This window comes from Vanellus vanellus (assembly GCF_965231255.1).
Source record: "Vanellus vanellus genome assembly, chromosome: 3".
NCBI lineage: Eukaryota > Metazoa > Chordata > Aves > Charadriiformes > Charadriidae > Vanellus > Vanellus vanellus.
In genome coordinates this window covers 77518792-77531809 of record NC_138907.1, presented here as the reverse complement: position 1 = coordinate 77531809, position 13018 = coordinate 77518792, and the positions used below count along the sequence as shown (strand labels likewise).

Sequence of the window (13018 nt, the reverse complement as noted above, 5' to 3'; positions counted from 1 at the left end):
GGGGAGTGTAAAGTCCAGCTCAGCCTCTGCCATGGAGTGAACGTCTGGGCATTGGTGGCTCAGCTTCTTTATGGCAGGGGAGCTCGCTCACATCCAGGTACAGACAAATTTGGCTTCAGAGTGTTTATCAAGTCTTAATTGGCTTTTCTCTCCCTTATGAAACTGAAGCCGGTGTTAAGATCCTTGTTGGTTTGTCACCAATTTATTCCTATCAGCTGTTGCAAGAAAGCAGCCAGTGCTGCTGGAAAGTAGAAAGATCCTTGCACTCCTAAGCCCACGCTGAAAAATCCTCTTCTGTAGAACACAGGCCATTTCAATGCTGCTATTGGGGTGAAAAAATCATCTGTATCTCAGAACAAAATCTGAGGGGCTCGGAGGTAAAAAAAAAAAAGAGAGATTTGCAAACAAGTGTGAGAAAAGATGCACATACATACGGGGCAACCTCCTCTCACGGGAATTTTGTGCTAAGTTCCCTGAGGTGTAATATGCAGCGATCAGTGTCACAGATCTACTCTTAAAATCACACTTGCCTGGTCACTGTGCTCTTGTAAGAGCTGACCCGGAGCACTGAGTGGTGTCGCTGTCGGGATGGCCAGACTTCCCTCCCATGTCCCCAGTGGCTCACCTACTACAGGTGTCTTCTTAAATATGATCCGGATCCATCAACAGCTCTGCCCGCTGTCTTCAGCTTCATGGGGCTCCATCCCCATGACTATTTCCAATCGTCTTCTTCCTTAGCATCACGTCGGGGTCACCATTTGTGGAGACTGAAATGTACGGACTCCAATATGCAGGATCGAAATCCAAATCCAAATCCAAATCCGCTTTATTAAGCAAGCGTGCTCTTTACATACTTTTCTACCAAGGCCAGTAATTTTCTACTTTACTTGTTTACACCATCACGTGCTCTAGAAGATCACGTTCCCGCCAAAAAGGGAATCTCTCTTCCCTGTGAGCAGCACCTCCTTATCTAGGGAGTAGCTTCACACAACTTCATCCTCTGCCAGAACAGTGCTGCAGCTGCTTATTCCTCCCTATTAGTTCTACCACACTTAACCCTTTTATTGCCTCAGTCCCCACAGAGTGGGGTTTTCTTTTCCTTGTAAATCACGTGGAAAATGGTAAAGTTTGTTAGCAAGATGGCAGAAGCAAGGGTAATACTAGATTAGATTTGGTAAAAGAGGAGAGAACTAGTTTTTACTGAATCTGAACCTACTGCATCTGATACCCTTTAGATGCAAATGCAGAAATAGTAAATTGATGTTGTTGATATTATACTGCAGCAATCTGATCCCTGTTATGTAAAGAATATTTACATATCTTGCCTTTTCCTTAACATGAGGCTAGGAGAAATGCCCAGAGCAGAAACAATGCCAGATGGAGGAGGACAGCTGGATTAATAGTTGGATCAACCCGTCATGCCTTTCCAAGGTGGCAGCTGGAAGCCAGGTGAGATACCACTGAGCAGCTGCAATGGCACAAGCTGTTGTCTTAGGTTCCTTCTACCCAGTAATGGAATAAAAGTCCAAAGCTGCTACTAGGAGATGCAACACTAGCCTGTCGTAAATGGAAAAGGAACCTCTGGGATTCAAAGTTTGGCCCTCCATGAGGAGCCTTGCAGGGCAGCTATGCACTCTCCCACCAGGCGAGCAGTCTCTTTGGCTGTGCCCCTGTGCACTGAAAAGCCACCTGCCCCATGCCCATAGTTGTGGACCACCGGGAGCTTAACTCCTCCTTGGCTCAAGACCTCTTTCTGCAGTCTCACAGACTGCCTGGATGGCCTCAAGCCCACCTTCACCTTGATATCCTGAGCTCCCCGCAGTGAGGGCTCAAGGGAGCAGCATCTGTCGAGGATGTCTTTGGTAGTGTCAGGATCAGGGGAGAGACTCCAGCTGTCCCTTTCCCTGGTTCCCCCTAGGGTTACCCTGTGTATCCCCGGGTAGACGTAAGTTAAGCCATCCCCATCACGGATGAAGTTTTTCACCCAGGGAGCATGAACCTTGAGTACTTGTCCCCTGACAGGGAAGAGCTTCTTGTCCCCCACCAGCTGGTGGGCTCCAATGCCCGTGCAGTTGACAACGATGTTATATTCGCTGTGCAGCTCCCACAGGTCTGCAACTTTTCTGGTGTACATCTGGACGCCAGTTGCTTTCAACCTGCAAAAAGACTCCAGAAGTGAGGCACAAAAGAAACCCCTAAACCCTCATGTAATTATTAAGCACGTTAAGTAAATGAGATAGATTGCCCTTAGCCTGCCACTCAAAACCAAACAACAGATGGGACAAAAAGCAAAGAAAATGCCATGGGGTTTCTGTTTGTGATTTGTCTGATGTGGTCGCATCAAATCTATTTTTTACCTTGTTTGGGCTGGAAAAGGTACAGCAAGTTGATCAATATTAGAGAAGGGTCTGGCATAAGACCCTAGGCAGACAGAAAGGCCCTCATGGTCTCATTGATTCATTTCTATAACCGTACCAGGCTTTTTAACAGCTCAAGCAAGCTGAAAAATGCCGGTTTTATTCACCAATGTACTTCTGCTAGTGACATCGCCATCATCCTACACCCCTTTTAATGTGCCTATTACACACCGTTACATTCATTCCCAACTCACCCGTGATACCAGGAGCCACTTAGTCATCTCGTGCCACGTGCGAAGCCCTGGCGTACCCAGGATGTCCCCACAGGCTGGGCAGATGTGGCACGGGACCCCCCGGAGACCCACACCCTTCTAGAGCAGCATCCAGGAGTCACCCAGGGCACCTCAGAGCACTATACACCCATGTCTGCTCTTCATTAAAATTCACCCCTTCTTGAGGTTCATCTTTGAGCTCAGTTTCAAGCCAAATTCCACCCTAAACTTGCCTGAAGCTTGATACCCTTCCCTGTGGAAAAATGGTGGCATGAGGTGGAGTCACCACATGCTGTCATCTGGATCCAGTCGCTGGGGTGGTTTTAGCACGAACGAGTGGCTGGGAATTTTAGCGTGAGCAGGAGACAGATCTGCGATGATGATGCACAAAGTGGGAAGTCCTGTCCTCTGCAATACTCTGGCAGAGAAACCACAAAGGCAGTGGTTTCCCACAAAGCAGCGAGTGAGCGGAGGATCCAGGGCACGGCGGGTGCTCTGGGGGCTGGGGTTTGGGTGCAGCAGGAGGCTGAGGCTGGTTGGGAAGAACTGGGCAGGTCTCATGCAGCAGCTCTGGCTGGCAACTTGCTGGGAGAGCTCTTAAGTGTTGTAATTGGGACTCTGCCATTGCAGCATAAAAAATGCACCAATAAAAAAAAAATGCTGAAAACTCCTGAATTCAGGCAAGCAAGCAGGAAAAAATTCCTGAAGTGCATTTTTGGACCAGCAAGGTGGGCATAAAAACAATTTTCCTCATGGATTGCCAAGAGAATGGTCTATAAATACTGCTCAGGTCATTAGGGGTTTGAGAATTAGTTACATGTTTAATATGCTCTCAATTCTCATCACCAGAGAGAAGAGAAAGAAAAGGAGCTTGATCATCTTACTAGGCTACATCCATTGAGAAATAAGGCGGCTATAGCAGGAATAAGGAGAGAGCAGAAATCACGTGGCAGATACTAATTGTGTGGAACAACTTAGTTGTGCTTCAGCAGAAATTTCGGATTCGGTTAAGCGATGAAACATGACAGTGCATGTGTACCAAGGAGGCAGCACAGACCTCACGTGGCACTGGTGCCACTGGAGTAATCCCAGCCTGGCTGGCTGCTAGAACAACAAATGGTTTTTCACATTTTGCAGCGAGACGAAAGGCATCCATGCAACTGGCTGAGTTGGCAATTTGTACCACGGTGACAGTATGTGTCTCTTTACTTCACCTCAAATCAGCTTGCGGCCTGTCACTTTCTCTCAAGCAGAGACAGCTATTTGCTCATTTTAGAGGTTCTTAAGTGGATTAAAAGCACACCCCAGGTGTCAGAACCTTTTTAGAGCTGCATCCCGACTCTCCTATGGTTCTCTGAAATCCATATATTTTGGGGAAATTTGGAAATTGCCCAATTTTCTAACTTTCATGCCAATCCAGGCATGAATTCTGAAGCCACGACTCCTCGGAGTGAGTGCATCACCCATCTTGTGCAGGCAAACATTTCCCAAAGATTTGTTACAAGATGATGCTATGTGACCTTTTTTTTTTTTCACCTGATGGGATTAAGAGATTACTCCAGTTGTTGACCGAATTTGAGATGAATCAGTCCAGTGCAAAGTCTTCAAAAATAAGACAACTTCCCAGACATGCATATTCTCCCAGGGGTTGGATTTATCTTCACGAACAGAGGGATGCATTTGGGAAGTTTGGCAAATGAGGAGCACCCACACGTTTTCTTAGGACAGGGCAGGTTCCCGCCGTGCTTTCAAGGCCTGGCTGGCCAAGCACGGCCCCTGGGGCTATGTTGGTCCTGTGCCCAGAGGCGCTCCCACTCTAAGCCCCACTGTACAACCACAGTGGTAGAAAGTGGACATTGCATAGATGGGGCCTTTCACATTTTGGAAAGACTGGGTATTTATTTCTCGTGCTTCTCCCCAAGCAAGAGCTTGCTGCATTTTCCCCAGTGAGAAACAGCCCTTTTCCAGTTTTGCTCAAACCCGAGGCTCTCAAGGAGTCCCCGGCTGCCCCCAAGTCCCTCTGCCTGCATTTCTCTCCGTTGTGACCATCCTGCAGCAAAACCAACCTTTTCTCCAGCCACAGCAGGTAGGGTGGACAGTCACATTTCAGTGTTGTAAAGGCTTGACCAAACTGGTGCTGTGGAAACTTTTGGAGTTCTGCTTTGGACATTGGTCGAAATCCCAGGACGACATCTGACCAGAAAGGTAACTCTTCCTTGGGAGTGTTTTTAAAGACCTGCCACCTAAGAGGACACAGAGAGAAAGCTCTAAAACGTAGCCACTATTGCTCTGCCATGTTATGTGTCACGACAATCTTAGCACAAACCCAGGAACTCAGGAGCCTGTTCCCCCTCATCAGTGCAGCTCTGGAAGGTTAACAGCAATGGGCAAACATCGCTGCCTGCTGCTGCAACACTCATCTTGGCAAACAGGCAGAGAGGGCTGCCACAGCCGAGCTTGAGGGTGACACACCAGGGTAAATAAACTTAAATAAAATAGTTCTTCCAGCTGCACAAGTACAAAGTCCCCTCACACAGTGTCCACACCACAGCTGCGGCCACCCTGGCTGGACCTTCATGTAGGGCCACTTGCACACTTGGTGACATTTTTTGGGGTATGCATAAAGCTATGGAGTGCCCAGCCTCAACACTCCCAAGAGGCGAATTTCTGTGTACGTAATAGATAGCATAAAGCACCCCCAACACACACACAAACCAACTGCATCCCTGTACCTAGTTGCTGAAGCTGGGAGATACTGCCGTCCCATCCCTATGGAGACCACGTCTGCTGCAAGCAATTGGTAGATGACAGTATTGAAAACATCAGTTATTAGAAGACATTTGGTGCTGGCCAGTCTTGAGTGGTTTCTCTCTAAACACCTGTGCATGAGTTTTGCTTGAAAATACATCGTATCTGAGCAGCTGCAATGCAGTTTCTTGGGAATATGGCCATAAGAGCTACTCCATGAAGGGAAAACGCCTGAACTCCAGCAAGGAAAGCCTCCCTGCCTGCTCCAGCACAAACGTACCAGAGGCTGCCCTGGGGGGATGTTCTTACCCAGAGACGAGGGAAATGCCAGCCTCTGATGCCTCGGCTGAGTTGCTGATGGCAAAAAGGTAAGTGAAGGTCTCTTTGAACCACTGCTTCTGTGTGTGGATCGGTATGCCTGCATGTGAACAAAACCAAACATGTGGAGAGGAATAATGCAAAGAGAAGTGTGCAAGCCAGTGTCGAGGAGACAGGACAGACAGGGAACACAGGTCATGGCACTTTTCTTCCTGAACCTCTGTGCCTCGCCGCACAGCTGGGCACACAGCCGCACGCGGTGCCATAGGCAATGCCACGCCGGGTTGCACGCACCTGGGTAGGTGTGAGGGATGAGCATCCCGGCTGCGACGTCACTCGTTGTGTTGGGGCTGAACTGGTCTGAAAGGACCGTCACAGAGCAGCTGGGGCAAGTCTCTGCGATGCACAGCGCTGTGGACAGGCCGACGACTCCGGCGCCAACCACTGCAACCGCGGGTGCTGCCATCTCCAGGAAGCACAGGAGGAGAGAGGTACCAACCTGCATTTAGAAATAACACCCCCCATGTCACCAATATCCCTGCCAGACACTCTCGTCAGGCTATGAAATATCCACACAAGACATAACATAACCCCCTAATTGATATAAATATGTGTGTATATATATTGAATAAAAACATAAAACCCTAATTGTGCTAATGGAGGACTAACCAACCCAGACTAAGGTGAGGATTAAAAAAAAAATCATCAGCCTTCAGTATGACAACAAATTTTTTAAAAGTATTTCAACAGCCACTACCCCATCCTCAGCACAAGAGCAAAGGGCAAGAGAGTGATCTGTACGTACAGCACTGGTGTTTGGGCTGTAGCAATCTGGCACAAGGCTTTTCCAATAAAACCTGAGGGAGAGAGGCACCCGTCAAGTTTTCCGACATGTCAGGGGCAAAGCTGGAGCTCTGGGGAAACTGACTTTTAGGCACCATGAGTAAAAAAAGGTTGTTTGAACATCAGGATCTCTAGCAATGAGGTCTGTCGCTGCCTGGGCAATGGGAGCAAATTTCACAGGAGGCAAATTGGTTAGGCAAAGTGTCCAGTGCACGGTGGAAGGTGTTTTTCTTAATGTGCATCTTAGTTCCTCTGCTGTGCAGGGCTCCCCCTCTGACCCCGAGGACTGGGCTACCCACTTACCTCTGTCCTAGAAAACGTGAATTTTAGCTATTAAACTGTGTTGTACAGTTTCACAGGGCACAGCCTGGCTGTTTACACTCCCACATCCAAAAGTTGTTTGGGCCACAATGCGAAAAGCGTGGGAAGAGAAGCTACGTGTACCCCGGGGGGAATTTGTGCCCCTAGTGACCTGAGGTCTCCAACCCATCCTTGGCCCCTGTACCTGCCAGCATGACCCACTGCCTTGGACAGATTCATGGGCATCCAAGGCTGCTGCACTCTCCCAGCAGCACACGGTGGTCCCCTGGAGCCTCACTGCCCCACAGCCTGTATATTTGCCTCTCTCTGCCTTGCTTTGTAACCTGCCTTATACCCCAGAGCAGCTCCACTCAACTCCTCAGCATCTTCAGCTGCTGATTGCTACTCCAGGAGGTGCGGCGTCTCTATTTTCCCTTGTCCTGGCCAAGTTTCGGAGCTTGGCACCTGCCGTGGCGAGTGCTGCACAGCTCCTTGGCTGATAATCACCTGGCTGCCCGTCCCAGTGACGTGCCAGCCTTCGTGCCTGGCCGTGGCCAGCGAACAGGGTTCACACTGGCGGAGGCACACAAGCACAACTGAACTTTGCAAATCAGCGCACCCTTCAAACTCCCCGAAGCCAGGGACGAAATGAGCCCAGAAGAGACTGGGTAATCTCAGAGGTGATAAATCCTTCTGCAGCTTTGAAACAGGCGAGCTGGGGTGCTCCCGCTGGCTCAGGCACTCCTTCGAGGGGTTACTGCCAAAAGCTGAGCAGGGAGGCAGGGGGAGAATCTCCTTGGCTTATGGCTCTTATGCTTTCCTGGAGCATCTACCAATGTTCCCTCCTGGAAAGGATGCTGAGTGATATGGACCTCTGGTCTTGCTCCCTTACGGTCTTGCTTTCTCCTACAGGACTTGCTCTTCCTTGACTGTAGAAATCCAGCCTCACTAATTGCTTTCTGAGAACATTTTCTGGAAAGCAGTGCCTGCAGTTACAAGGACGGGCTGATTTCCCATCTTCTTGTGGTTTTTGGCATCTTTGATGTAAGTTTAGGCAAGACAGACTGTGTGGGATTATGATAGGCCAGGTTTATTTAAGAGATAAATCCTTGCTCATAATCCTTCACACAGCTTCTCACTTACCCCTGAGGTTTTACCACTTAAAATTTGATGTCCCTACTATGTAGGAAGGGAGAAAGGAGCAGGCACTGTTGCCCGTCATTGCACTCCTTCTGCATCGCAGCCAAGGGTTGTTACAACCCCTCTTCTTCCTCTCAGGGAGATGCTTACATTTCTTCTTGTTAATTATTACACCTCCTTTCACAAGCCGACTATAAAAGTGCCCACACAGCAGAGAAAGAGGGACGCAGCGCAGAAGTAAAGATGAACCCTGAGCCAGAACTGCCGGCCCACACCGCTGCCACCCACAAACCCAATCTGAAAAAAAAACGCGGATTTGAATGGGAGCTGCACCCCGCAGCTCTACCATCGCCCCAGGCTGCCTCAGCCACCTGTACCGGGAACACCTGCGGAGGGTCAGAGCATGGACAGCCTATGCTTTCCTACCACAGCCTCCAGAATATTTTGTACTGGTAATTGTTGATAAAAAAAAACAAACAACCACAAACCACAGAAAAGAAAAAAAAAAGCAATTGAAAAAAAAAAGCTATTTAAAAAAAAAGAGAAATTAGGGGAGTTCTAATAATGCTGAAATTACTTCTGTTACGAAAATTGGTTCTGAGAAAGGTCTCTAAACACATTTTTATTAACAAACCTTCCTGCTCAGCGCTTGCAGCTGTGGAAATGGTGTGTGGCTATCAGCATGCCCAGTGAGGCTCCCGTGGACGACCCCAGTCCTGCTGGAACATATGTGCCGAGTACGTTATGCATCTGCCAGAGATGTGCTCTCGGCTGCCCCTCACCCCTCTCCTTTGCTGAAGCCCTTTGGACTGTGATGGAGATTGAATTTCCCGACTGACCTCCCCACCGCTGGGTTGAGCGGAGCGTTCAAGTTTCACAAGTCTTCCCAATTCGGACGGGATTTTTGCAGATAAGCCAGTTCGGTATCAACTGATCCCAGTGATGCAAAAGGCAGTGAGGGGGAGAAGGGGCTGCCGGCAGCACTGGAGCCTGTGGGAACAGCTCAGAAGGCCGTACCGGCCACGCATCGAACACGCTGTTTTCACGGCACTCACGGCTGCAATCCAGAAGCGCATCAAGGCTGAATGTGCTAATGAGCCAAAAATTAACCGGGTGCAAAGCAGAGGCGACACGTGCTCGTATGAGCAAGCGCAGGGCAGGCTTTGCTGAACCGCTGACCAGGCTGGGAGCGGGAGCAGGACGGGGAATGGGAGCGGGATGCTCATCTGTGGCTCTGCCCTGCCAGCGCAGCCTGCCCCGGCAGGGAGCCCCGCACCTTGCTGACAGGGCACAGGAGGAGGAACTACTGTTAGCCCAGCTTAATGCCATCGAGGGGATGACACTTCTCACCTCCTCGGGCTGGTTTGTGCGGAGAGTTTTGCAAAAAATCAGCATTTAAAAGGCAAATCGGTTGCAGTAACTGTTGGGAAGGGACAGGAAGGGTGGCAGGTGCCGTTTAGCTCTCCATCCTTTCTTAGTGCCAGAAGAATGGGACAGAAGCCAGACACAGCCACCTGGAGTTGTAATTCTCCAGCAAAGAGGACACTGGCTGCCTGATGTGGGCTTCATGCCCCTGCCACTCTCCTGCTGCTCTCAGGCCAGAATATTTTTAAAAATATTGCAATTAGGACAAGAGGTAATGGGCACAAACTTGAGCATAGGAAGTTCCATCTAAACATGAGGAGGAACTTCTTTACTTTGAGGGTGGCAGAGCACTGGAACAGGCTGCCCAGAGAGGTGGTAGAGTCTCCCACTCTGGAGACATTCAAAACCCGCCTGGACGCCATCCTGAGCAACCTGCTGCAGGTGACCCTGCTCTGGCGGGGGGGTTGGATCTCCAGAGGTCCCTTCCAACCCTGACCATTCTGTGATTCTGTGAATGTTTTGTGATATGACTCAATCTTCCAGCTCCCACAGCTGAGGAGACAACGTCAGCCTCATGTGATGTAAGGGGGTCCTTATTCTTACTTGCCTCACATAGCTGTGTATCACCACCGTGGGCCACTAACCTTCAGCCTTAACATCGTTCTAGCAGTGGATAATGTGATCAATATGGATAAATATACTGGTCCCCAGCACACATACATGCACACACTCACAAAGAGGAACATGCATACCCACTGCCAGCTGCAGCTGTAGCTTCTTGGCCATAGTCCCTCCAGGCTGCCCCTCAGGCTGTGACGGCCCTGGGAATCTGGCATCCCTCAGCTAGAAGAGCTGCACGAACGCTATTGCTTTGGCATCTTTGCGTTACAGGCACGGCCCCTCTCCATACCCTTTTTCCCCTATGGCCCAACTCCATGTGCCTGCCTCACTGGCAGGCTGGCCCTTTGTGTCGCAACCCGGCTGCCCTACCAAACTAAGCATATTTACATGCCCAAATGAACATTGAAAAAGCTCAGCTGTTCTGTTGACCAGAAAATGGATCAATAGGAAGTAAAAGAAAACCAAAACCTGTTACATTTGAAGTCCTGTGGGTATTTTCAAACTATCTCACCATATCAAAGTGCCAAAATATTTTTTTTTGATTGCCCGAAGCCTGCGGTACTGGGAAGCAAAGGCTTCAGCCTTTCTGAACTGCCGGAGGAGCTCTTTGTCCACCGGAGCGGCTGCACCCGCCATCCCCGTCCGTGCCTGACGTGGACAACTTTCTCCCTTCCTTTTTTTTGGCAGATCACTCTTTCGTTTATTCACTTCCCCAGCACTCTCGGTGTTGCTTCCCTTCGCCTGACCCCAGAGAGGGGTTTTGCCAGGCTCTTTGCTAAAGGTAGTTACAGACGCTCATGAAGCTTGATCCACTCTTGGGGGTTTGCTGAGGAGGGGGCCCTGATTTTGGCCTTTTTTTGACTCTGCCCTGGTCCCTTTTCTGTCATTTGGGCCACTCTGTGAGAGGTACATTCGGGACCTGCCAGAGGAGGAAGGCAAGGATGCTCTCCCTTCATGGAACAAGGAACTCTGGAGGCTTCTTGGAATCCCCTCAGCCTTTCTGCACATACAGCACCACTGCCAGAGAGCAGGTATATCTCAGAGCCATCATCACAGGAGACCCCAAGGCTACCAGGGAGGCCTCAGCTCCTCTTTTAAACAGCTGATTGCATATGTATGCATGGAAAATCCCTCCTAAAGGATGCTAGGTTATACCCACGCTATATGCTACCAACAATAGTAACCTCCACCAGCAGCACGTACATGCCAGGCGATGCTCTTGCCTTTCTCCAAACCCAGAGAGGTCAGCGCTGCCCGTTCCCCGCAGGTGGAGGGTTGTTGAGCCCACTGCCTCTCGGTGCGGGGAGAAGGGGGAATCAGGGAGAAGCAGGGCCTGACCTCCCTTTCCCCCTCCCCCTCCGCCCCCCCCGCCCCCCCCGGCCCCGGGGGAAGGAGGGATCTCACCCCCCACCACACAACCCGCCGGGACAGCCACCCTGCTTGGACTGCGCGGTCGCCTCCCTGTGTCGCCGAACCCCCCCTCCCTTACCTGGGCTTAAGGAGAGGGTTTGTGCCCCGCGGAAAGTCCCCGGGGCAGCGCCCGGTCCCCACGCAGCCCCCGCCCACCCCACCCCACCCCGGCCGTGGGCGCCTGTCCCGGCCCTCGGCAGCAAAAGGGGCTCTGTCATCTTAACGTTTCCCTCTTGGACTGGAAGTACGGTCGTCGTCCCCCCCCCCCCAAAAAAAAAAAAAAGAAAAACAACAAGCAAAGCCCCCGCAAGCGGGGAGAGAAGGCAATACCTGGCGAGAAGAAGGCCCCCGGTCCCTCCGGGGAAGCGGAGCGGGAGAGGAGGGAGCGCGCTGCCGGGGTAGGTGCAGGGGCTGCCGGCAGCTCTCCCTGCCCCGAGGCCGCTGCCCGAGCTGCCGCCCCCGCGTCCCTCCGCTAATGAAGGAGCTGTTTGTGCCGGGGCAAAGGCCGTCTCCAGCGCTGGCACCTCTCCCGGGAGAGCCCGGCAGCCGCCTTGGCGCGGCCGGAGCTGTGCCCTTCACCGCCGGCCGACAACATTTTTCCCTCTCTGATCTCCCCAGAGGAAGCTCAAGAGGCCCCGCTGTCCTGCACAGAGGATATTGCCTTTTTTTCCCTCTCTTACAAGCAATTAATTATGTTTTGGATGTTTCTGAAGCTGCCTTAAGATTGCCACAGCGCGTGAGCGATTGTGCCAGCAGTCAGGGTGGCAGAAGCACAGCGTGTCCGTGGGGATGGTCATTTCAGTCATCGCAGGTTGATGAAGAATGAGTCCTGCTAAACTGCAAAGATCACAGCCAGGTGGGACTGATTAACCTTTTTCAGCAGAAAAACAGAAGTTTGTCAAATACAAACCCATCCACAGGACCACTAGGATGAAACTGTCTATCAGGGTTTGTTGGCTTCAGGGCGTTCGCCGTTGGCAGGACATTTTGGCTAATATTTGACAGCCTGAGCATTCGTCCCTGACCAGGCTCAGCAGGACAGTGTTTGCAGGGCGTTCCCCTCCAGCCCTGTCAAGCAGCCTTTGCCATGGATCTTCCAAGCAGGTGCCTTTTCTTCGTAGCCATTTAAATACAGCAGCCATCCAAGGGGCATCTGCACATACAGCAGCTGTGCGAACAACACGCCACCAGCTGTTCTCGCCTCCCAGTCTAGCTCTGTTCTTCAGTGGTAAAACTAAAGACATGATATGTTACACATACGTAATCGCTGACCTTTTTAGATGCATAATTTTTAGTGTTTTTTCCTTCAATGGTGAAAGGAACAAGGAATAATTCTGCCAAAATCATAGTATAGCTGGATTTTCTGAATGTCTTGAGAAGATATGAAAACAGGGTATTGAATGAGACAGGGAAGGAGGCAGCGGAATGATGAAGGCTTGCTTGTTTAGAAATTAAGTTGTTGATGGGCTTGGTGTATTGATTGTAAAACATACAGTTTTAAGTTACTTAAGGATACCTGCAATAGCTTTAGAGAGGAGCTTTTCAGATATGGAAATTTCTCCTCCTTCAAATATAAACAGGTCGCAGCATCAGCTAAGATTGAAATTACCTGCTATTTCTCCTCTTGAGATTCTACTTCTTATT

The 13018-nt window shown here is 50.4% G+C and overlaps 1 protein-coding gene across 1 annotated transcript; it reads right to left on the bottom strand.

The window, feature by feature from the left end:
* Positions 1–1139: 1139 nt before the first annotated feature.
* On the bottom strand, positions 1140–6360 carry DDO (D-aspartate oxidase). The gene is made up of 4 exons (XM_082481332.1): positions 5990–6360; positions 5687–5795; positions 4696–4872; positions 1140–2156 (listed from the first exon to the last, which is right to left on the bottom strand). The coding sequence occupies exons 1-4, from the start codon at positions 6198–6200 to the stop codon at positions 1589–1591; spliced, it is 1065 nt and encodes a 354-aa protein (XP_082337458.1). The 5' UTR covers positions 6201–6360; the 3' UTR covers positions 1140–1588.
* Positions 6361–13018: the final 6658 nt, after the last annotated feature.

What these genes read in the sequence shown, in the direction of transcription:
- DDO (XM_082481332.1), bottom strand. Translation starts at nt 6,200, where the DNA reads ATGCAGGTTGGTACCTCTCTCCTCCTGTGCTTCCTGGAGATGGCAGCA. An exon ending in CATCCCTCACACCTACCCAG is followed by an intron (nt 5,796 to 5,989) that starts GTGCGTGCAACC and finishes GTTCACATGCAG; the next exon opens with GCATACCGATCCACACACAG. An exon ending in CTGCTGTGGCTGGAGAAAAG is followed by an intron (nt 2,157 to 4,695) that starts GTTGGTTTTGCT and finishes GTCTTTTTGCAG; the next exon opens with GTTGAAAGCAACTGGCGTCC.